Below are 23,995 nucleotides of genomic sequence, written 5' to 3'. Positions count from 1 at the left end.
GGTGCGACAGAAGAGAATTTTACAACGAAGCTCCCTCGCACAACACTGGGCACGGGACTGGCGCGCACTGGCACTAACACAGGTACACCACGGGAGCCGCCTAAGCGACTCCTGCGAGGGTGGCGAGGCACTTAGCTCCGTGCACCCGCCCACCCCCGCCAGCCACAGGCAAGCTCATTCACGACCTGCTCTGCGATGGCCGTGTGAAGAACGACTGAGATGCGCTGCTTCTGCAGCCCCAGCCAGCTCTTGGTGGTCCAAGTCACCTCATCGAGGTACTGGGCCCGCGTCAGCTTGTTCTGTAGCATGTCCGCCGCCTTCCGGAGGATCTCACGGACCCCCTTTCCGAACCCGCCGAGAATTTTACAACAAAACTCCCTCGTACAACACTGGGCACGGGACTGGCGCGCACTGGCACTAACACAGGTACACCACGGGAGCAGGTAGGTAGGTAGGTAGGGGCAGGGCAAAGGAAAGGAAAACAGATGGGGCGCGAGAGGCAAACCTCGTACATCCCAAAAGAGAAAAGACCCAGGGAGGGCCTTTCGGGCTCGGGCCGCCCTCCCTCGCCCGCACCTTTGCGGGGCTTGCATGCAGGACCAAAAAGAAGCAACACAAAAACACAAAAGAAGAAGAAAGAAAACCGGGAACGTCGAGTACGTTCCCCCCTCGGAGGGGGCCGGACGAGGCGTACCCCGAGGGCCCCACTCTTTCCTTCGCATAGCGGCCACTCTTGAGAGAGAGAGAAAGGGTGAGAAAATGGAAAGCGGTGTAGGAGCTTTCACAGCCTGCAGCTTATATCTTCACAACCCACACAACCCACAGTGAAGTGCCGCCTAGCCGCCATGCAGAGAGACGCCTCCGGCGCGCCTCGCCCTGCCAGCGCGCCCAGCGACCCCGCCGCTGCGGCCGCGCGCTGAGCCGCCGTCAAGCGCGCGCGGATTTTCGCGCTGTGCCTGCTGCGCTGCGGCGACGCTGTGGCCGCGCGCTCGCCGCCTGAAGACTCCCTGGGCCTGCGTGTGGCACAGGCGCGTCGGAGGAGGAGGAGTCGGAGTTGTCGCAGTCGGAGAACGACGACGCCACGTGGGTGAGCTGGTTCTGCTCGCTCAAGGGCAACGAGTGCGCCGCGCTCCCCGCCCGCCGCCCACGCCTCTGCACGAGCCAGTGCCAGCCTCCCCGCCCACGGAGCCGCCGTCGGTGGCGGCGCGCGCGCTGCGCGCGTCCATCGTCGGCTGCTTCTGGCGGCGGCGCGGCGGCGCGCCCCTGCAGCGCGCGCTCTCGCATGCCCACAGATGCTCCTCCGCGCACGGCTGTCGCCATGTCGCCGCCTCAAAGCCCACTCTCTCCACACGTGCGACCCGCCGCCGGCGCGGCGCCGCCGACGCCCTGGGCGCGCCGGCTCGCGCAGGTTCTTCGTCGAGGTTGACGAGGACTTTATCCAGGACGACTTCAACCTCACCGGCCTCTCGACCCAGGTACGGCGCCGCAGGACAGACACTCTCTCTGTCTCTCCTCTGTCTCTCTGTCTCTCTGTCTCTCTGTCACAGACGTGCGCGTTTACCTCCCCTCCCCTCCCCTCCCCTCCCCTTACCTTACCTCACCTTACCTTCCCTGCGCAGGTGCCCTTTTACGAGCACGCACTCGACCTCATCCTCGACGTCGACGCGCCGCGCGACGCCGGCCTCTCCGAGGAGCAGCAGGACTCGATCGAGGCGGCGGCGGAGCTGCTGTACGGGCTGATCCACGCGCGGTACATCATCACGCCGCGCGGCCTCGCGGGCATGCTCGACAAGTTCAAGCACATCCACTTTGGGCGCTGCCCGCGAGTGTTCTGCCAGGGGCAGGCGGTGCTGCCGGTCGGCCAGAGCGACATTCCCCGCACGCACACGTGCAAGACCTTCTGCCCAAAGTGCTCCGACATCCACTACCCGCGCTCCTCGAGGCACGCCAACATCGACGGTGCCTACTTTGGGACCACCTTCTGCCATCTCTTCCTCCAAACCTACTGGGACCTGGTGCCGCCGCCGCCGCGCGAGCAGTACGTGCCCCGCATCTTCGGCTTCCGGATCTACAAGAAGGAGCGGGCGCCGCAGCAGCAGCAGGCGCTCGCTGGCGGCGCCCGCGGCGGCGGCGGCGGCGGCAGGGGGAAGGAGGGCGGCGACGGCGTGCAGCAGCCGAGCGGCGGCAACGGCGCCGCGGGCGTGAGTGGCGTCGCCGCGGCGGGAGGCGGAGGCGGAGGCGGAGGCGGAGGAGGAGGCGGAGGAGGCGGAGGCGGAGGCGGAGGGGCGTCCAGGGTGCCGGTGCCAGCGGCGGCGCCTGGCGGCGGAGGGGAGGGCGAGGGGCCCTCCAGCCGAGGGGTTGGGGTCAACCTGCCACCCGGCGGCGCCGCCACGCACGACGCAGCTTCGGCCGCCGGATGCGGCGCCGGGGCGGGCGCGGGCGGCGGCGCGGGCGGCGGCGGCGCGGGCGGCGGCGGTGCAGGCGGCGGCGGTGCGGGCGGCGGCGGCGCGGGCGGCGGCGGGGAGGGCGGTTGCGGAGCGGCGCGCCGCGGGGCCGCAGGGGGTCGGGGCGGAGGAGGGGGGCGGGGCGGCTGGGGGCGGGGCGGCTGGGGGCGGGGCGAGGCGGGCAACGCCGAATGGGGAGTCGGACTCGGCGGGCGCTAGCCGAGATGGCGCCGAGATGTCGCGGGGAGATGGCCGGGAGTTGGTCGGGAGTGGGTCCGAAGTGTGTAGCTCGAGTGTCGTGTCCGGCAGGGGTCTCTCTCCCTCTCCCCCCGCCCCTCTCCTTCTCCCTCTCCCTCTCCCTCTCCCTCTCCCTCTCCCTCTCCCTCTCCCTCTCCCTCTCCCTCTCCCTCTCCCTCTCCCTCTCCTACCCTCTCCCTCTCCCTCTCCTACCCTCTCCCTCTCCCTCTCCCTCTCCCTCTCCCCTCCCCCTCTCCTTCTCCCTCTCCCTCTCTCCCTCTCTCCCTCTCCCTCTCCCTCTCCCTCTCTCCCTCTCCCTCTCCCTCGCCCTCGCCCTCTCCCTCTCCCTCTCCCTCGCCCTCGCCCTCTCCCTCTCTCCCTCTCCCTCGCCCTCTCCCTCTCTAGTCCTCTCGCCCTCCCCCTCCCCCTCCCCCTCCCCCCCCCTTTCACCTTCCGCACCCGGTCGTGCACATCCTTTCTCCTCACCGCGGCCGCCCGCCCCTCAGCTCCCTCTCTCACGGCACGCCTGCCCTCTCATTCACCACTCCATCCATTCCTCGACAGGTCCCTCTCTCGCTGCACGCCTGCTCTCTCGGTGAGTCCGAGTCGCACCAGCCGTGTCAGCCGGCGCCGTGTCGCGGCCGCGGAGCAGCGACGGTGCCGGCGGCGGCGGTGGCGTCAGCCAACGCGCGGCCGTAGGGCGGCGCGGGCGGCGGAGGGGCGGAGGAGGAGGACGGGTGGGGGCATGCAGCGGACGACGAGTCTTTCGTGGCTCTCTCACACACGGCCACACTGAACGTTGGGCGATCGCCGCGCGGATGGGTGCAAGGGGCACACTGTAAGGTCAAGTAGCTGCCAGCTCTTAAAGTACACGAGTCCGTGGACGCACGCGGTTTTTTGAACGCCGACGCGGTCGCGCGAGACGGAGCCAGAGCTCTGGAGAGGGTGGAGAGGCCGTGTCACGGTCCAGCCGCCGGACCCACCGCGCGCGTCGACCTCTGTCGCGTGGCTGGCATGTTGTGCGAGTATATGGGACAAAAGCGTCGAAAATGTCCCAAAAAGCGTGTCTCGAGTTTGTTGCAGCCCCACAGCTGGCGCGCGCTGCCAGGATGCACCGCTCGTGTGTCGGCCGCACTCCCTGGCACCCAGTGAGTGCGGCGAACCGACCAGACCGAATGGGCTCGACGCCGCGCTCGCTGTGGGGCTGCAACAAAGTCGCCGCCGAGCGTGCCACCGACGGCGTCCCGGCGGCGGTGATGGAGTGTGAGACCTGAGGCTGCGGAGGTGACGCCTGAGGTACCGGCCCGTGCACAGCGACTCAGCCGGCGACCGCCACGGGCTCAGACGAGACTTGTCGACTCGTTACGGCTCAGCTTCACCGTGGTCATCGGGCGTCTGTCGACGTCAGGACCACCCATACAGCTCGCGGGTTTGAGGTCGCAAGAGCCAAGATGGTGGCGTTTGGACATCCCAACCATCACACAAGACAGCCTGTAGGTGATGGCGGGACGGCGCAGTGTTTGTGGCACTCGGCAGTAGGCACCCGCGGCACGGCCCCGCTGTCGGCTCTCACGGGCTGCGGAACCGGCCCCAGAGGGAGCTGCTCCGGGGGAGTGTGCCACTCCCCGCGTTAGTAAGGGCCCCCTCTACCAAAGACCTCGGGATCCGGGTCTTAAAAGCCCCCAGGGAAAGCCTCGGGACCCGGGAGGGCTCAAAACCTTTCAATTTGGGGACATGGTTTCCCAAATCTTCCCAAAACGACCCGGCTGGGGGGGTTTCAGAGTTTTTACCGGAGACCCCCCCCCCCCCCCCCCCCCGCGCGCCCGCCCGCAAGGGCAAGCAAGGCGCGCGAATTATCATACATCGTCGTGATGAGGGCCTCGGCCGAATCAAGTCGCAAGTCTGCGTCTCGTCACTCGTGCTCGAACGCCAACGCCAACAGGGAGGCGCAGACAGAACGGTCTGGAACGCGGAGGAACGGGTCCGGCCGGGGTCCGCCAAAAGGTAAATCGCTCCCGGGTTCCGGCGTCTCGCAATTCTTTCACGAGGCCCTCAATAGATCAACTCTCCCTCTCTCCATGAAGGGAGCGAACCTGGCTGACGGCAAAACGTAAATCCGAACGCGTGCGTCCATCGCTCAGCACTATGGGCTCCAGCAAGCGCTCCAAGGCGGCTGCAAAGCTCAAGGCCGTCGCCATCGCCAGCGTGGCAGCAGTGCCAAAGGTGGCAAAGGCGGGCGCTGCAGCGCCTAGGCGTGCAGTGTCTGCGACGCGGCGCAAAGGAGGCAGCTCCGGCCGCAGCAGCGACACCGCTGCACAGCAGTGGGAGCAGGCATGTGCTGCAGCCGGCGACTCTCTCCGGGTGGCGGCCGAGGCTGGAAGAAAGACGACGGTGGCGGCGGCGACGACAGCGGCGCGCGAGGTGGCCAGTGAGTCGACGGCCGAGTGTTTTGCCCGCCGCCTCAAGGAGCGGGTGGCAGAGCGGACCGGCGGCAGGCCCTCGCAGGTAGAGACGGCGAGGGTCGAGGATAGAAGCGGCTGGCTGGGGGGACGCACCCGAGAAGGGGCGCATTGCACCTGGTGCTGCGAGCTACCTCTTCGCCTGGCGGTCCTCGTCTGGGCCCTAGCCCTCCTCGTGGTCGGCATTGCCTCCGCGTGGGCGGCCGCTCAGGTTCGGGAGATCGGCAGCCTCTGCGTCACCGCTTCGCTGATTGCCGGCGTCTGCCTCCTCCTGTCCATATGCGGCCTCTGGGGCGTCTGCAGCGGCGGCCGAGCCTGCCGCTGGTGCCTCGCCCTCTACGCGTGTGTCAACGTCCTCCTCGTGCTGTTGCTCGTTGTGGGCACTGCGCTGGCGCTAGCTGCCGGTGTGACGCTCGACAACGCCCAGGAGGAAAGCTTCTCCTACGAGCCAAACGGAGAGCTCGAGCGGAGCGTCTTTGGCGCGGCACGCGGCGTCTTTCAGTCGGCCTACGACCGGTGCGAACCGTCTGCGTACCTGAGCGACGCCGTCAACGACGCGTGCGCCTCAGGCCTGCTCAACGCGAGCGGCGGCTCCTCCTGCACAGGCAATGCGCCGGGGCAGCTCTCCATATTTTGCAAGGCGCCGGCGGCGACGCAGCAGGCGTCCCTCCAAGCGGCGCTATACAACCCGCCCGAGTCGGTGCCACCGCGGTCCCTCTCCGCCGCTCTCAACAGCTTCGACTGGTGGGCGAGCGCCTTCTGCACGCCCGTGACCGCCGAGTTTGGCGCCCAGCTGCACATCGCCGCGCCGGCCGCCAAGGAGTCGTCGGACGCAAGCAAGGATCTGTTCAGGTGGGCCACCTCTGAGGCCGGCTCGGGCGAGGCGCGCGACTTCCTCGACAAGCTGGTCGCCTGGACCGATTGCTACGGAACGCAGTGGTGGAGGGAGGAGGAAGGTCCGACCGCGGGCGGTGGCTTCACACCGTCGCCGGAGCTTCCGGACTCGCTGCTGTCGCTGCTCGGAGAGGGCGAGGCGTACTCTGCCAAGATGCTCTTCTGCTCGTGCGGGAGCTCCAACGTCGCGGTGGCTGCGGCTGGCCACCTCAAGACCACGGGCTGGGTCCTGCTTGGGTGCGCGCTCTGCTTTGCGCTCATCTTTGCGGTTGAGCTGCGGCTGCTGTGCCGCCAGGGCGAGCCCCTGCGACGCACAGCTGTGGGCTCGCCAGGCGGGCGGAGACAGCGAGTGACGGAGCTCACTGCCGTGTCGGCACCGCTTTGACCCTTAGCCTTACTCAAGTAGTTGGATCCCAAACACGCACGCCACACACACACACACACACACACACACACACACACACACACACACACAGAGAGAGAGAGAGAGAGAGAGAGAGAGAGAGAGAGAGAGAGAGAGAGAGAGAGAGAAGTAATCTGCAGGATGGATTGTGTGGTGTGTAGTAATCTGCAAGGCAATTTGACCCGCACGTAGTAATCTGCAAGAGAAAAGCTCAAAACGTAGTAAACTTGGAGCACTTGGAGTGCAGTCGGCAAGAACCTCACATCCAGGGCCGGGGAGCAAACTTGCCATTTTTCGTAGTTTTAACCAAAAGCTAGGCACACAACGCCCTCTATGTTGGGTCAAGGGCGCCTAGAAGAAGGCGCCGCCCCCCGAAGACTGTCCCATACAATACCACCGGATAGCGGATACCATGCAGTTGCGGCAGCCTGATCAAGGAGCCACACGATCACCGGCTTCGTCCCACTCGTTCGTCCCAGCTCTCGTGGCAGCAATGTTCGCCCGGTGGACCGGCCGCGGTGTGTTTTACCCAACAGATGTGAGCATGTGGAATCTACTCGAGGGCGCGCTGCCTTTTGATCGTCTTGCCCTGCCATCGGTGGCGCACAATTCGACCTACCATTACGTGCATGTGCGCGGTGCCTTCAATACGGGCACCAACGTCGCCGTTGACACACTGAGGGCATGGTACCGGCAGCAACCGCAGCATATGCGTGTTGGGATTAGCGACGTCCAACAGATCAACAAGGTTTACGGTTGCTGGAAGCACACTGCGCCATGGCTCCTGGTGCGCAACGAGACACCACTTCTCGAGCCTCGGCAGTACCTATCCTCCCACCTGATAGTCGTCATGGCGCGACATCCGCTGTTTTGGCTCGCGTCCACCCTCCAAAAGCCGTACGAAATCAACTGCAAGCAGCGTGCTGAGGGCCTCGATTGCAGCTTAGGCTATGGGCTAACGGATTTCGGGAACAATGTACTGGGCTGCGCTGTGGCTGTACCCAGACGGATCGACCGCAGTCGGTTCCAACGGCTGGAGCAGATTTGGACGAAGTACTACGAGTTCTATCAGTTGTGGGCCGCTGAGGGCCGGACGCTAGGCCACGACGTTGGTGGTTGGCCACGCCGGGCTGTGCTCTTCCTCCGCCATGAAGACCTTGCTCTGAATACCACACAGGCCATGCAGACCATTCAGCTCTATCTGTCTGGCGGGGTCGCAGCACTGTCGCTGCAAGAGTCTAGAGGACAGCTGCAAGAGTTGTTGCCCAGGGAAACATCCGTCAAGGCCCATCACCGTGGATGCAGGAGTGATCTTTGCATGAATCGCTCCTCTGTGCTGAAAACCTTGGGCGACACTAAGGATGGCTCTGCAGGCACACTTAGCACACTGAACACATGGTGCAAAGCACTGAAACCGAGCATGGTTGATCGAGTGGCACATGACGCCCAGCTACGGAAAGTTGCAGAGGATTACGGGTATCGGATTCCGCAGCCAGGTGCATGTGCAAAAACAGGTGCGTAAACAGAGACGAGCTGAGTGAAGCGGGCGCCGATGCCGGAGGCAGAAAGAGGGAAAGGCGACGAGCGGCGGCGGCGACGAAGGCGGTACACAGGCGGCAGCGAGCGGCTGCTATAGAGCGGCTGCAACGTGCGGCACAGCGGCGCGGCCAGCGGAGACAAGCTACGGTAATAACGGGAGTCAAAAGGGACAAGTTGGGAGCGAGCGGCGGCGCGGTCGAGAGGACACACATGTGCAACAAGACCTGGCGCTGCCGGGTGAACAGTGGCTTGATGATTGTGCGCCCTGGCGGATCCCAAGGCCATGATTTTGGCAATCAGAGCAGCTCGTGGGTGGCCCAGCTGCTTTCTCAGCTTCTCCACAACGAGAGTCGAGGCGTGCCGCAACTACTGGAGCGGCAGGCAATGGGAGCAAGACTGCCTGCAGAAGCTGCTGGGAGACACACACCTGCCGTCGGTGTCACGCCTGCTACACGAAGGGGCTGCGCAGTGGAAGCCCGTCACAGGGCCAAGCGGCAAGGTCTGCGTTCTCCCAGCAGCGGCCGTGATGCCATGGGTGAATCGAATCATGCCAAGCAGTTCTTCTGCAGCTTCTATTGCGATTCCTTCACCCGAGATTATGACAAATGCGCTGAGATCGACGTGGACCCTCAACCAGCCACTGCCTTTTGCCGCCCACCTGCTCGAGGTGTGCTCCCCTTCCGTGTGCGGCGACAAGGTGGAGCTTGCAAAACTCCTTGAAGGCGCACCGGTCAACTCATTGGCTCCGACCTTTCGCAGATGCAACCACCGCTATTCTACAGAATCAGAAACGGCTCGCTCCAGCTCGGAAGCACTGCCTCATGAACTCGTGACCTAACTATTACAGGATTACACATAATGTGAACATGTTTACCTTAACCTAAGCCGTACGGTCCTTCCTCTTCTCCGGGTGCGTGTTTGGGTGCGCTCGAGAGTTGGGTGCGCGCGCTCGGGCCGAGCGTTTTTGATCCCTCCACCCTCGGTCTGTATGGGCGACCGCCCGCCGCCTCTGAGGGGGTCGGGCCCCCTAGTCTGAAAACAAAAACAAGCTCGAAAACAGCCAAAATCAGCCGCTGCGAGAGAGGCACTGCGCGCCGCTGACCTCATGTGGGGATGTGTGCCGACACCAATACTGATCTAAAACCTGGAAACCCTTGTTCAAAGCCGACCCTAAGCGCCATCCTTCCTGCTCTCACCTGATGCTGCTTCCCCGCGCCGCCTCCTTGGCCCCCTTGGGCGTATTTTCTACTCCCAGTGGGGGGCCTGGGCCCCCGCCCCCCCTCTTGTTTTCTGTTTTCTGTTTTTCAAAACGCCCGCCCGCCCGCCACCCCGAGGCGGCTCGGCCCCCTACAGACCGAGAGATCAAATTACGCGCTCCGCCTCGCCGCTCCAGTGCTCGCGCTCGCTCCACCCGCGCGGTAGCGACGCCAAGACCGCGTTTAGACTCTCGTGATGCCGTCTTTTGATACGCCCTTCACACAAAATACGCAAACGAACAAACTAAAGCCGTATGCCGTACACAAAGCTCTAGAAAGAGGCGGCATCTCGACCTCGACCCGAACAGCGGACAGGGCAGCGAGAGGGGAACTCATAACTCGTGCTTTATCTGCCGCAGCTCCGTCCGGCGCGCCGCAACCTTCCCCTCGATCTCCACCAGCTCCTCCTCGCTCGCCGACGCCACCACCTCCGCCACCTGCTGCAGCCGCTCCGCCTGCAGCCGCTCGTCGTATTTCCAGTCGCCATAGTGCACTTCTGACGGCACCAGCTCGGAGCCCGACTTGCCGCAGCTCTGGCAGGTGACGGGGCACTTTGAGTGCATGTACATCGGGTTCTTACCGCACTCCGCCAGCCCCCACCCCGCGCAGTTCTCGTGCTCGTCCACGCAGGCGCTGATCCGAGGCTGCACCTCGTCGATCTGCGCGGCGAAGGTGCGGCACCTCTCTGGCAGCAGCTTGCCGGCGCACGCGCGCTGGTAAAACTCGCAAAAGGCCGCGTTCAGAGTTGAGAGATGCTCCTGGCAGAGCGCGTCCCGCTTCGACATCGCCTCCAGATCGACCTCAGGGTCGTCAAGCAGGAAGAGCGAGCCCGACGGCTTGGCGAGAGCGTGTGAGCACTCCTGCAGGTCACGGAGCCAGGACGTGTCGAGGAAGCGTCGAGGAAGTGTCGAGGAAGTATCGAGGAGGTGGCGTGAGCACTCCTCGAGCCGGAGCTGCTGGTAGTTCATCTTGTTGAAGTACGCCCGGCCGAGCGTGTAGTCTGCGCCGTAGTGCATGATGGAGGGAGGCCGGCCGAGGTGCGGCTCGTAGCCGGGGTACAGCATGATGTCGCGCCGGATCCGGTGCGTGACTCCCACCTCGGCGGCGGCGAAGACGTAGCCGTACATCTCGCCGTGCCACCGCGCCTGCTTGCGCCATGTCTCCCCCTCGAGCTCCCCATATCTCCCCGTATCTCCCCGTATCTCCCCATATCTCGTGCCACCGCGCCTGCTTGCGCCATGTCTCCCCCTCGAGCTCCCCATATCTCCCCGTATCTCCCCGTATCTCCCCATATCTCGTGCCACCGCGCCTGCTTGCGCCATGTCTCCCCCTCGAGCTCCCCATATCTCCCCTTATCTCCCCGTATCTCCCCATATCTCGTGCCACCGCGCCTGCTTGCGCCATGTCTCCCCCTCGAGCTTGTTCTTGGGCGGGTCGGGGTGGTGCGCCTGCGTGCTGAATACGCCAACATGAGGGCGGGAGTACAGTATTGTGCACCGCGTGAGTACAACGGAGAGGAAGACAGTGACTACAGCGGAAGACGGGTGAGCACAGCGGAACACGTGGCCCTCTCGGGCGCTAGTTGGGAGTACAAGAATGCGGTACTCCGCTTCTAGGCACGAGATATGGGGAGATATGGGGAGATATGGGGAGATATGGGGAGATATGGGGAGAGACAGGAACCCGTATTCTGCTTCTAGAGGGTGGTGCGCCGACTCGTTGAAGTACTCCTCGGGGTGGTCGTTTGCAAACTGGCGCACCTACGTGGAGCATATCTCCCCATATCTCGAGCATATCTCCCCATATCTCGAGCATATGTCCTCGGGGTGGTCGTTGCAAACTGGCGCACCTAAAAAAGAAACACACGGTGCGTGGGGGTTTCTTTTTTATGTGGTCGCAAACTGGCGCACCCGCTGCGTAAACGTCAGCCACTTCGGCGCGATCTGGCGGAGGTCCTACGTGGAGATATGGGGAGATATGCTCGAGATATGGGGAGAGATTGCATCTCACTCGTCGAGGTCCTACGCGGTGAACACCCCAGCATCGGGGCGGGAGCACGGTGTTGTGCGGTGTCTTCAGAGCACCGCGTGAGTACGAGGGAGGCGAGTACTGCGTATGCAGCGGAAGACGGCGGGTGTACGGCTGAAGACGCGTCCTCGCGAGTGCTGGTTGGGAGACATGAACACGCATTCCGCTTCTAAAAGTGAATACGGCGGAGTACGCGTCCTCTCGAGTGCTGGTTGGGATGCGTCGCGAGATACGGGAGACACGGGGAGACACGGGGAGATACGGGGAGATATGGGGAGATACGGGGAGAGATTCCGCTTCTAGGGGCGGGGGTCCTCGCGGTGAAAGATGTGGAAGCCTCCGACCTGCGCCATGCGGCGGTCCAGCGTTGGGTTAGGGTCAGGGCTAGGGCTAGGGTTCGGGGTAGTGAACGATGTGGAAGCCTCCGACCTGCGCCATGCGGCGGTCCAGCGTTGGGTTAGGGTCAGGGCTAGGGCTAGGGTTCGGGGTAGTGAACGATGTGGAAGCCTCCGACCTGCGCCATGCGGCGGTCCAGCGTTGGGTTAGGGTCAGGGCTAGGGCTAGGGTTCGGGGTAGTGAACGATGTGGAAGCCTCCGACCTGCGCCATGCGGCGGTCCAGCGTTGGGTTAGGGTCAGGGCTAGGGCTAGGGTTCGGGTTAGTGACCTGCGCCATGCGGCGGTCCAGCTTCGGGTCGATGAAACGGTGCGCGAACCTGTGGTCGTATGCAAGTTTGATGGAACGGCACAACGCAGAAGACGCACCCTCGCTCATTGCTGTGCCTGCATCATTTCTTCGACCGTCTCAGACGCTGTCTTGATGACATCAACGTCAGGCTGATAGGTGCCGTCGCTGTCACTGTCCATCTATGGAGTCACCCGCTCTTCGTGCCGTACAGGTAGGTGTACTCTGCGGAGAGGCAAGGGAAGGGAAGGTCAGCGTCTGCACGCACCACACAAGGTGGCGGGGCAAGGGCCAGGCTAGTCCCTCGCATCTCCGCGCCCGGGACGCGGGCAGGAGCCCTCGCACGGCATTCAAAGTGCAAGCACCGGCCCGGTGCCGCGGGTGAGCACGGGACGCGGAGGGTCGGTCGGCTCCTAACTAGCTGTATCTAGTCGCGATCTGCCGGCGTGGGTATGAGCTCACTAGCTAGAGAGCTCACGCTAGAGGCCGTCCCTCGCATTCGCCTTCCTGGGACCCAGCGCTGGCTTCTGGCTTCTGACTGTCGTTGCTGTCTCACCCTTCTCGACTGTCTGTGCTTGTGCGTCTTGGGTCCGGGGTTGTGTCTTTCCGTGAGCAACCTGCTGAGACGACGTTGCCGCGCGTCACGCCCATCGCCACCTAAAAATAACACAAGGGCAATGTGAAAAAGGAACACACGGCGCGCCCTCCTCCCGCGGCTGCCCCGCGAGCACCTAAAAAAGAAATACAGCGCCGCTGTGGAAAAGGAGCACACGGCGCGCCGCGCGTCCCATCGCCACCGGGTCGATCGGCTGGCGGAGGATCATGTCCGAGTCCATGAAGAGGACATAGTCCTGCGTCGTGAGGTGTGCGCTAAGCTGGGCCAACCGTTGAATGGAGTGGAGCTTCAGCTCGCCTCTCCTGCGCGAGTCTCTCCGAGATACACCGAGATACACCGAGATACACCGAGATACACCGAGATACACCGAGATACACCGAGATACACCGAGAGACGCCACCTCTCTTCACAGTCGGGAGCGTCGCTGGGGAAGAGCGATGGGGAGAGAGGGCGGGCGGGCGGGCGGGCGGGCGGGAGGGCAGGAGGGAGGGGGGGCGGGAGGGCGGGCGGGAGGGCAAGCTGTTGGGTGGAGAGCTTGGTATCAGTCGGTGGTAGCCGTAGTGCAGTAGTGGCGCGCTGGGTGTGCACGCACAGTGGGTTCCACGGCAGGGAGGGGAGGGCGCCCCGAGTCGAATATGTGTCCACTCGAGTGCCCTTGCCCGATACAAAGATGGGCGTTCCCCATCTAGGCCCCGAGATATGGGGAGATATGCGGGGGCATTCCCCATCTAAGTCGACGTGGTCCTCCTCGACGTCGGTCTGCTCGAGCCACGCCATCACCGAGTAGGGCTTGTTGTAGGAGGCATACCTGTGGGTTGGAAGGAAGGATGAGGCTGCGATGGCAGTCGGAGCCGGTGACTGCGGTGGCGACAGCGGTGGCGGCGGCAGCGGTGGTCACAAAAGTGGTGGCGCCAGCGGTGGCAGCGAGGCGCACCCCGTCCCTTTACCGTCGTTGTGCGGGTCGTCCTTCTCGGCGTCGTTGCTCGCGTCGAAGCGCATGTTCTTGTGAACAAAGGTTGGCCCCATCTCGAGGTTAACCTTCGGGTACGTGGACAGCTGCGCCTCGGAGCACGCCAGCAGCCGCGTGATGCGCCCGGGCTGCTGCACGCGCCGGAAGGAGTAGAAGAGGCCGGCGCTCTGCCAGTCGAAGGCAGGGATGCACTCGGCGGAGAAGACCACGTGGAGGTCGGCCGGGTCCGCGGCGGCCGCGGCGGAGGCCTCCAGCACTGGAGGCATCGCTCCGGGTCTCCGGGCCGCCTGTGTCGACGCCACAAAGTTGGTGAATAAAAAGAAAAAAAACGTGGCGAGTGCCGAATCAGCATGTCTCTCGTCGTCTCTCTGCTCCTCGCTCGGCCGAGCGGCGACTCGGGTGGTGCAGAGGCGCCGCCGCTGCGCGTGCGCGCGCACGAGGCGGCGCTGGAGCACGCCTGCTGTCGCCGCCACGGCCCGACGCCCGAGGCAGACGCGGAGGTCCTCACTGCAGGAGGTCCTCACACAGCAGAGGGCCACCTCTTCCACCAGTCATCCCGCATAAGGCATGTACTCACACCGAGTTGAGCGCCGAGTGGGCATCCGACAAAAGGTACGTGTCGTCTCGCGGTTAAGCCCTTTGGTACGTTCCAACTTCCAAGTTGCTCAAGGCGCCTCCGTCAAAACCCGAAACCACGATGTCAATGTACGTGTGACAAATACATGCCTTGCGTTCGGAACCCATGCTGGTGTCTGCTGGAACCCATGCTGGTGTCTGCTGTCAAAGAGATTACCAGTCCTAAAATTCTTTTTAAGAGCGCCTTCGTTGTTAATAATAATAGACGGGGGTGGTCACTTGCTGAACGCCACATCGATGACATGCACACGCCCGTACCGCACCACACCCCGCACCCGCGCGCCCCCCCGCCTCGCCTGGGTTGGAAGGAGATGGGTAGATGGAACAGCCCGAGGAAAGGAGCGGAACAAACACGTATAGGAGGTTGAAGTTGTGCACCACGCTGCCCGCGTTTCTCACTTTCCGGGACAGCCCCGGGGCCCCTGTTCACGGCAGGCAAGGGCGAAGCTAAGAATATTTAATTTTGCGTAATGGACCTCTCGTTCCTCACGCACCACTCATCTAGTTAGTTATGTTTTTCATGCATTTACACACCATCTTGAAATGTGGTGTTCGGGTGTTGACGCCTTAGAGCAACTTGGAACGGGCTTAACCGCGAGACGACACGTACCTTCGAGACAGACAGTGTCTGTCGGATGCCCACTCGCCGCTCAACTCGGTGTGAGTACATGCCTTACCCGGGATGGCTGGTGGAAGAGGTGGCCCTCTGCCGTGTGAGGACCTCCTGCCTGCAGTGAGGACCTCCGCGTCTGCCTGCTGAGGACCTCTCTCTGATAGCGTGATAGGGTCCCCTCGCCCTCTCGCTGGCGCTCCTACCTTGATCGCGTCCAGTGCTCCTTGATCGCGTCAGCGAGACACACAGTGTGCATCAGTTCACACGTCGGTCATTGCCCCACCGCCGCGCGGAGTGGCTATAGAGAGTGAGGACCTCCCGGTCACTCCGTGTGAGGACCTCTCCTCTTAGGGACTTAGCGTGAGGACCTCTGGGATCCCTCACTCCCTCTCTCGCTGGCGCGCACTGTCTCCTTTGGTCGCGCCCCGAGCATGCCACCGCGGCCGCCATCCTCTTCCTGTACGGCTTCTGCTTACCGGCATCTATCTCCGTGCAACACCTCGCTCTCGCGTGACCCATGTGATCCTACCTTCGGGGAAGTGAACTCATACTCGAAGATGATTGGAAAGCAATGAGAGGATGTCGTGTGTGCGAGGGGTGTAGTCGAAGCCCTTTTTTTTTTGAGAGCGCCTTCGTTGTTAATAAGAATACAGACGGACGGACACTTGCTGTAGCCACATGACACGCACACACTCACACCGCACCGCACCCCGCACCCATGCCCCCCCCCGCCTCGCCTGAGTTGGATGGAGATGGGAAGATGGAACAGCCCGAGGAAAGGAGCGAAACAAACAAGTATGGGAGGTTGAAGTCATGCACCACGCTGCCCGGCGTCTCTCACTTTCCGGGACAGCCCCGCCCTTGTGAGGCAGGTAAGTGGCGGCTACCCCGTACGCCAGCCCACTACGACCCCCTCGTCACGTTGGTTTTTTTTCTTTTTTTTGTCGGCGTCGCCAGGGCCCGCCAGCCCATGCTGCCTCTGCTGGCATCCGCGGCGTGCCTGCTGCAGCCAATGTCGCCGTCAACGCCTCGCTCCGTCGCCATCCCGCTCCTCCAATCGCCCATGATTGGCGACCTCGGTGCCGCGAACGACCAGCACCAAAGACGCAGACTCGGTCGCACACCGACGCTCCTCCGCCCACCACTGCAGGCTTCGACCCGCTCGGCCTCGCGACGGCCGACAACCTGCAGCGCATGCGCGAGGCGGAGGTGCGGCACGGGCGGCTCGCGATGGTCGCCGCGTGGGGGTGGCCTGTCGCCGAGGTCGGCTTTGCCGTCGCGCAGAGGCTGCTGCCGGTGTCGTCAGTGTGCAGCGGGGACGGGTGCGGCGTGGACCGCACCGAGGCGGGGCGGCAGGCGGCGCTGCAGCTGTCCGACATCGGACTGATCTCCGCGTGCTACTGGGGCACTCTGCTCGCGGCCGCGGTCACTGGGGAGCTGCAGGCGCCACACCGGCTTTAGACGTAGCCACTACACACGCACAGACAGACAACGAGCAGCCTTGTAGCTATGTCGACACCGCAGGGGAGCTACATGGGCGACAGCAGCTTCAGAACAGCAGCTGGCCACTGCCTACGCCACACCGGCTTCCGACAGCGGCTTCAAAACAGCAGCCACTGCACGCCCACACCGTCTTCCGACAGCGGCGCCTACGTCACACCGTCTTCAGACAGCACAGCAGCCTTGCAGCCACTACACCAACACACATACAGACAAAGAGCAGCCTTGTAGCTATGCCGACACCGCACAGGCGCGCCACATACATTCATGCATCATGTAGCAGCAGCCCCCACCGTGATTTCTTTTCTGTCAGGCGCGGCGGGGGTGCGCCTTCGACCCGCTGCGACTGTGGGTGGACGCCGGCGGCTGTGGGCGACGGCGGCTCGAGCTGGCCGAGCCGTCGGCTGTAAAAAAGAAACCTGCGAATCCAGTCAGAAGGAGGGCTGTGAACAGGCGGCTCGAGTGGTGGCCCGAGCGGAAGCCTAAAAAGGAAAGCTGTCCAGCCAGACGGCTGTGAACAGGCGGCTCGAGTTGGCCGAGCTGAAGCACGGCCGCCTTGCGATGGCTGCGGTGGCTCTGCACTGGGCCACCAAGCTGGCTGGTGCGAGGGGCTCGGCGGCCGCAGCCTTGGCTGCCGGCGTGCCCCGCGGGGCGCTCACTTTCGCGCACCAGCTCTGGGGCGAGATTCGCCGAGAGTCGCCGAGATTCGCCAGATTCGCCGAGATTCGCCGAGATTAGCTCTGGAGCGAGCCGCGCGACTGCTTCACTGGTGGAGGTTTGATCGGCGTCTCTTCACAACTCCGGCCGTGAACAGGCGAGACTTGCGTCTACTCGGCCGCCGAGAGCCTGCGCAGTGTGCAGGGCGTCTGTATGCCGCAGTGGACGGCCGCGCCCTTCGACGCTGTGCTGTCGTACGAGATCCTCTTCCGCGTCCTCACGGGCTACTTCCGCGAGCCCTACTTCTGACACACCTCCTTAACGAGGTGAGACGAGACATAGTCAACGTCGGAATACGGATCCTCAAACGGCGCGCTGACGGCGCGTGGTATCTGGTAAGGTAAGGTAAGGTAAACTTCTCCACAAGGCGCGTGGTGATTTTGAGGGTGTTATAAAGCTAGAAGAGCATTGCGAATGTCGAATCTGTCGATTGGCTTGCGGCTTGCCGCAGATGCGCACATGAGCGGAGTGGCGGCGAGCGTTTGCTTGCGCGCGCTCGCGAGACGCGACGCCCAGCTCGACCCTCGGCCTCGCGCTAAATTACGCCCCCGATGGCGCGATGGACGGGAGAAGCATACAAGAAGGGGAGAGGGAAGAGGAGAGACGCCGGTGAGGACGAAGCAGAAACTAGCGCAGACGAGAGCAGGGCAGACCCGGGGACTGGGGAGCCGGAGCAGACGGCATCGGCCGCCGAGGGAACGTTGGGAAGAGGCACGAGGAGGGCGGCGACTTCGACCGACTATGGAGGACCCGTCGCCAGACGACGCAGGGCAGAAGACGGTGAGGCGGAGCAGACGCGCAGGGTGAGACGAGGGAGGGAGCAGGACTTTGCGGAGATCAGCAGGAGGATGTACGAAGAGATTAGGAGCAGCAGGGACCCGAGGGACCATGTGGAAGACGGCTAGTGCTAGTCCCCCATCGGGAGGACGACCCCGGCTAGTCGCCGACCACACCCACAAAGAACCCTGCACAAAGATCGCAAGGGCGGGGGCCTGTTCCTTTTTACCCATCTCACAGTAGAGAGGTGTCCGTTTTTATTTATTTATGGACGGGAGAGCGAGATGGCGACGGAGAGTCTTCGAGAGGATACAGCCGAGGTGCACAGCTGTTGAGAAGTTTACCTTTACACCTACCCGCGAGCAGACAGCGCCTGCTGGCCATCTCGAGACATTCGCAAAGAACGCTAGCTACATGGGAGGGCTTCGTGAAGGATGGATTGAAATACATTCGAACAAAGAAGAGGCGACGGGAGGAACCGGCAGAGGATGCAGTGACGTGACACACACACACACACACACACACACACACACACACACACACACACACACACACACACACACACACACACACACACACACACACACACACACACACACACACGCACACACACACACACACACACACACACACACACACACACACACCGCTCACCCACGCGCACCGGGCCTTGCACTTTAAATGCCGTGGGGCTCCTGTCGTTAGACGTGGAGACGCGAGGGTTGCCCCCCCTTGCCCCACCACCTCGTGTGTGTGGAGAAGTTTACCTTACCTTACCTTACCTTTACACCTTGCCAAAACGTTACAGCGGGCACCTAGGAGAGGTACCCCAACGCAGAGGCGGCAGCCGCTCTCTTTGGCTTCAACAACCTGAATGCGGTGGTGGACTCGATGATCGTCCTCGTTGCCATCGTGTTTCCAATTGCCATCGCCGGCAGCATCTTCGCCGTCCGCAACGTCGCAAAGGTCCCCACGATTCGCCTCGTCTCGAGCAATCAGGAGCCGGAGCTGACCTTAGCGCTGGGCCTTACGTGGCATCTCTTCAACAGCCACATCTGGAGCACCGGCCAGGCGAGGCAAGCCCGCCCTTGCCGCACACTTGCGCAGAGAAGCATACCGCACCTTACCTCGCCTAGGACGCCGCCGCGGTCATAAAAAACGAGCTCCAGCATCTGCTGCCGGGCATCAAAATCTTTCTCGACGTGGACGACCTCGACAACATTGGGGCGTTGGAGGAGTACATCAGCCGCTCACAGACGATCCTCTTCTTCCTCTCGAAAGGCTATTTTGGCTCCCATAATTGCCTTCGGGAGGTGCGCGCGTCGCTCGATCAGAAGAAGCCGCTCGTTCTCGTCCAAGAGGGGAACCTAGAGAAAGGCGGTACGCTCGCAGCGCTGCGTGCAGAGTGCCCCGGGCATCTGCGGGAAGCCATCTTCGACAAAGGCTGGTCGTTGACGACGTGGCACCGCATCGAGGCCTTCCAGCTCGTGTCGCTCAAGGTCATCACTGAGGCGCTGCCACACCCCTCCACGGCACCCTCCGCCCCCTCTCCATCCAAAATGCCTAGACTCGAATGACGTAGGCCTTGCTGCTCTGCTCGCCTGCCTATGAGGACGAGACGGCTCTGCCGCTCTACGTGCCGGGCGAGGCGCAGCGCGAGCACCTCGGCTTCCTCCAGCCGGTGGTGCTCTGGGTCTCGCCATCCAACTCGGGTGCAGTGTACTTGGTCAACGAGCTAAAGTCCAAGTTTGCGGCGGACACCCTCACCGTCGTCGTCGAAGACGAGGCGCCCACCCAGGAGTCTCGCAAACCGACCCACATGCTGCTCTATCTCAACGCCAATACCTGGTCGGGGGAACGCGGGGTGCGGCTCGCGGAGCAGGTCAAGCAGGCGCGCGCCGACAAGCTCACGATTGTGATGGCGCACGAGAACGACCCGACGCGCGATGGCTGTGCGTTTGACTGCATGTTCCAGACCACGCCGCAGGAGCTCATCGCCGGCCTCGATGGGCACCCGGGTCTGTACAAGGCCCTCGCCACATCCTTCTTTCCTGGAGCATTCCGCGAGGTACGTCCGCGCCTGCTTGGGCATACCGTGACGTGCTCCGAGATATGACGCGATGCGCTCACCTCTGTAGGTGTCGCTCGTGCTCCTGGCCAAGAAGCTCGGTGCGACTCCGGTGAGCGAAAACGTCAACGACGCGAGGAGCGGCGTCATCCGATACGCCATTCGCGGCCGGGTCAGCAATCGGGCCAGTACGCGCCGCAGCAGCCGCTTCAGCACCTCGGAACAAGTCGACGTCGGCCCCGAGGAATCGGCGCGGCAAGTGGTGTGAGGTACCTGCCGCGCGGAGAAGGCAGCTGTTGGATGTGGAGCGAGAGGAGTGTGTGTGTAAGTGCGTGCGTGCGTTGGGGCGGCACTGCTAGTGACAGCGGAGGCGGGAGGGGAGGTAAGGAGGTGGCCATGCCGCATGCGGGTGCCGGGGACTCCCCGGGGGGCACAGGGGATGTGCGGAAAAGTTTTACCTCACCTTTTACCTTACAACAGCCGCTCCCGCCCGACCGAGCACAGTGGACGCGCGAAGGCGCATACGGTGCTGCGGGGCCGAGAGCGCTGCAAGCTTTCCCCGACTGGGTCGTGGATCGCCGTGATCAGTTGTGCGCGCCTCAGCCCCCCGATCCGGGAAGGGTGGGATGCGTGTTCATGCAGTTGGGCGGTCCTCCGACCGCCCGAGCGCTTTCCCTCGGTCTGTTAAACCTGAGGTCGTGGCCGTTTGGGATTCTCAGCCCCCCGCCGCACTGGGAGAGGTAGGGCTCCGGCAAGCGCTTGGCGCGGCAGCGAGGTCACGCGGTGGTGACCTACGAGCGGGGATGGGAGACAACTTCAGTCGGCGGTCGGCGGCGCCAGGGGGGGGGGGGGGGGGCGGCAGGGGGCTACCCGGGTACCGACGGGGGCTGTGAGGGGCTGTGAGGGGCTGTGAGGGGCTTGTGGGTGTGTGTGGCGGTGCGGTGCTGGGTGGTAGTAGTGGCGGGTGTGGCTGGGGAGGGGGGCGCGCCTCGGCGCCGCTGATCTTGTCGACGTCGCCCGCGCGCGGCGACTCCGCGGCCACGGGCGGGTACCCCTCGAAGCGGTAGCCGGAGCGGAACCACGGGATGTTGGCGGCGAGGGTGACTAGCCTACGTGCGGAGTCCGCAAACGTGAGGGCGGGAAGGCGGTCTTGTGCAGTGTACTCAGAGCACCGCGTGAATGCGGGGGGCTGCGAATACAGTCGATACAGCGGAATACGACCGGCTACGGCGGAGTACGTGCCCTCTCGGGCGCTAGTTGGGAGACAAGAATACGCAGTCCGCTTCTAGGATGACGAGCCCGGAGGCGAGGGGGGTCACGAGGAAGGCGACAATCGACGTGTCCGCGTAGAGGCCTGACACGCCCGCAATGTCGGGGATCAGCGTCTTGAAGTCGTCCGGCTCGCCGTCGACGGCGAGGCCGTAGATGAGGAGGGCGGTGCCGGCGCCCGCGAGGCAGCCCGCCGCCGCGGCAGACGGGTGGATGCGGTCGTTCAGGCCCATCAGGACGGGGACGACGCAGGTCGCGCAGACGAGGTCGGCGAGGACGAAGAGCGAGAGGACGGAGAGGTGGGCGTCGCCTGTTCACGGCGAAGTGGTGTGAAGAGACGCTGCTCACAGCCCGACCGAGGGCGGGTGCGGAGCGCGTCGCCGCGGTGCGTCGAGATGACGATGGCTGGCACGTTGACGACGACGGCGGCGAGCACAAAGTTGAGTGCCACGATGGTGCGCGGCGCCTCGGCTTCCGAGGGGAGGGCCTTCCAGTCGCGGACGAGGACGTACGTCGTAAAGGGCTTGAAGATGGCCGCCACGCCCGTCTGGATGGTGTCGGCGGACGATGCGACCATCATCGTGGTCAGGATGACGGCGCACACCTGCCAGCCGACGTTGAGCTCGTTGAGCGCGTAGAAGCCGGCGAAGGAGGGGAACTGGGGGAAGAGGAAGGGGCCGTACTCGCGGTACGAGACCATGCCGACCACGCCGTACAGGACCATCAGCGGGATCGTGAGCAGGATCCCGCCGATCGCGCCCTTGCGCAGCTTGGCCTGGTCCTCGGCCGCCCACACGCGCTGCTGGAAGCCAGAGTGCATCATGTTGGCGCACGTGACGGCGGAGATGAGGATGAAGGCCATCTTGAAGGAGTTGCCGTAGGTGGAGCCGCCCGCGCCCGTGGCGGCCGGGTCGCCCGTCCCGGTTGTGGTCACCTCCTCCCAGCGGTCGCTCCGCCCATCCGCACCGCTGTCCGCCGTGAAGGCGGCGATGCACACGAGGAAAGTGAAGAGGAAGATGCCGACCCCCTGCACCTTGTCGGTGACGAGGGAGACGGGGAGGCCGGCGATCGCCGTGTACAGCAGCGTGCAGAGCGAGACGCCGAGGACGAGGCCCAACTTTAGGCGGTGACCCTTGTCGGTGACGCCGCCCGCGGCGGCCGCGTCGTACACGTCCGCCGGGTCGCAGAGGGCGAGGACGGCGTCGCCAATGGCGGAGAACTCGGCGGTGAGGTAGAGGCAGAGGTAGAGGAGCGAGACGAGCGTGCAGTACACGTTCACCAGCGAGCCGTACCGCAGCTGCACGTAGTCGGAGAAGGTGCAGCCAAACGGCAGGTGCTTGCGCATGATCGGGCCGATCCAGCCAAAGATGGCGATGGGGACGAGGGTCGAGAGGGTGTAGCCGGCGAGGGCGACCGGCCCGCCGATGATGCTCGCCTCGGGCACGGTGAAGAGCACCCACGCGCCTGCGCCCGAAGCGAAGAAGGAGAGCGAGAGCGAGACGATTCCCTGCGAGTTGCGCGCCGTGAGGTACTGATCGGCGTCCTGTGTAGCGCTGCGGAGGAAGCGGTAGCCGATGGCGAGCGAGATGCAGAGAAACACGGCGAGAGTGCCGTACACGGCCCCGTACGCGCCACCCTGAGAGACATAGTCGGCCGACATGTCGGGCGACGTACACGTGCTGCGGGAGATCTCCGGAGATACTGCCCACGTTTTGCGCCGACTTTGCTTCTTCAAGCGAAAAAAAAAAACTTGTAACGTGCGGCGGCCTGACGCCGCTCTCTGCCCTCTCGACAACCACCAGCGAGCACCGATCCGCAGCCCGGGGCCACGCGGCCGGGCACCAAGCCTTCGATGGCGGCCTCACCCGCCATCAAACTGAGAGAGCCTCTCGAGGCTCTCTTCAGGAATGCGGGCGTTCCTGACGACTTTTACCGCAGATACAAGGAGCGGCTGCTGGACATGGACGTGGGCGATGCTGGCGACCTCCTCGAGGAGGTCGCTTTGAAGGGCATCGCCTCGCTCTGCATCCAGCAGCGCCAGGCGGAGAAGCTCCGCCGGTATCTTCTCGGCCGACGGGGCTGGGAGGATGCAGCTGCTGTTTTGGCATCCTTTGGCCGCCTGTCGCTGGACGACACCCCTCCTGGGGTGGCGGCTGGCGACCAGGCGGCTGGCGGCGCGGCTAGCGCGTCCGCTCTCGACGGCATGGACGTCGACGGCGGCTACGCGAGCGCCGAGGAGGATGCCGGGCCGGCCGGAGGTGGGCCCGCAGCTGCGGCAGGCTCCAAAATGGAGCCTGGCTGCCCGCGCAGCGGCGCTGGTACGAGCGCGGCTGCTGCGGGCGGCGAGGGGGCGGTGGCTGGCAGCGTGGGCTGCGGCGGCACGCGCACCCCAGAGGCGGAGAGCGGCGCCCGCGAGGCGCGGGCCGCAGTTGTTGCTGGCGGAGGTGGACCCGCTGTGTCTGTTGACACATCGGATTCTACGCCGCCGGCGGAGGGTGGAGAGGGCGGCTGCCCTCGCTCGCTGCTTGATCCTGGACGTGCCCACGTTTGCGTGACCGCCGGCATTAGTTCGCCCGAGGCATTGGCCTCGGGGGAGGCCTGCGCTCCGTCTTTTTCTTCTTCTGTGCGGCCACGGGATCCGGCGGTGGGCGGGTCGACTGCTGAGGCGATCGCGGAGGCGGCGGTCGAGGCCGTCTACGGGGCACTAGTGCTGGAGGCGCTCGAGGAGTGGGCTGGCGCGAGCGCGGGCAACCCGCTAGACCATAATGTTACTTCCTTGCATTTACTATACAAACCGGTCTCATGACACTGCGCAGGCCACTCGAAGCGCTCCGCGGGACGCGGGTGCAGATGAGAGTGTTGAGGAAGGGCATGGCGGCGCGCGCC

General features: G+C 64.1%; 6 protein-coding genes across 6 annotated transcripts; 4 read left to right on the top strand and 2 right to left on the bottom strand.

Annotated features, from left to right (window-relative positions):
• Nucleotides 1–1,033: 1,033 nt before the first annotated feature.
• Nucleotides 1,034–2,075, top strand: EMIHUDRAFT_73613 (hypothetical protein; the record flags this gene model as incomplete). Its single annotated transcript, XM_005778618.1, has 3 exons — nt 1,034–1,119; nt 1,409–1,475; nt 1,620–2,075. Coding segments are annotated over 3 exons (609 nt in total), but the record flags the coding sequence as incomplete, so codon positions are not given.
• A 2,751-nt stretch (nt 2,076–4,826) lies between these two features.
• Nucleotides 4,827–6,419, top strand: EMIHUDRAFT_115105 (hypothetical protein; the record flags this gene model as incomplete). The annotated part of the gene is made up of 1 exon (XM_005778617.1): nt 4,827–6,419. The coding sequence occupies one exon, from the start codon at nt 4,827–4,829 to the stop codon at nt 6,417–6,419; it is 1,593 nt and encodes a 530-aa protein (XP_005778674.1).
• Nucleotides 6,420–9,564: 3,145 nt separating this feature from the next.
• EMIHUDRAFT_115104 (hypothetical protein) lies at nt 9,565–13,795 on the bottom strand (the record flags this gene model as incomplete). Its single annotated transcript, XM_005778616.1, has 9 exons — nt 9,565–10,459; nt 10,916–10,992; nt 11,143–11,187; nt 11,926–11,974; nt 12,138–12,201; nt 12,561–12,600; nt 12,741–12,813; nt 13,152–13,367; nt 13,494–13,795. The coding sequence occupies 9 exons, from the start codon at nt 13,793–13,795 to the stop codon at nt 9,565–9,567; spliced, it is 1,761 nt and encodes a 586-aa protein (XP_005778673.1).
• Nucleotides 13,796–15,748: 1,953 nt separating this feature from the next.
• EMIHUDRAFT_236822 (hypothetical protein) lies at nt 15,749–16,239 on the top strand (the record flags this gene model as incomplete). Its single annotated transcript, XM_005778615.1, has 2 exons — nt 15,749–15,857; nt 15,929–16,239. 2 exons carry the CDS (start codon nt 15,749–15,751, stop codon nt 16,237–16,239), a joined length of 420 nt encoding a protein of 139 aa, XP_005778672.1.
• A 4,377-nt stretch (nt 16,240–20,616) lies between these two features.
• EMIHUDRAFT_236819 (hypothetical protein) lies at nt 20,617–22,769 on the bottom strand (the record flags this gene model as incomplete). Its single annotated transcript, XM_005778614.1, has 4 exons — nt 20,617–20,631; nt 20,853–20,949; nt 21,179–21,419; nt 21,458–22,769. The coding sequence occupies 4 exons, from the start codon at nt 22,767–22,769 to the stop codon at nt 20,617–20,619; spliced, it is 1,665 nt and encodes a 554-aa protein (XP_005778671.1).
• Nucleotides 22,770–22,961: 192 nt separating this feature from the next.
• On the top strand, nt 22,962–23,915 carry EMIHUDRAFT_236818 (hypothetical protein; the record flags this gene model as incomplete). Its single annotated transcript, XM_005778613.1, has 1 exon — nt 22,962–23,915. One exon carries the CDS (start codon nt 22,962–22,964, stop codon nt 23,913–23,915), a length of 954 nt encoding a protein of 317 aa, XP_005778670.1.
• Between the last annotated feature and the right edge of the window lie 80 nt (nt 23,916–23,995).

Source organism: Emiliania huxleyi (genome assembly GCF_000372725.1).
Source record: "Emiliania huxleyi CCMP1516 unplaced genomic scaffold EMIHUscaffold_241, whole genome shotgun sequence".
Taxonomy (NCBI): domain Eukaryota; phylum Haptophyta; order Isochrysidales; family Noelaerhabdaceae; genus Emiliania; species Emiliania huxleyi.
The sequence above is the reverse complement of the archived record's forward strand: the minus strand, read 5'-3'. Positions and strand labels throughout refer to the sequence as shown.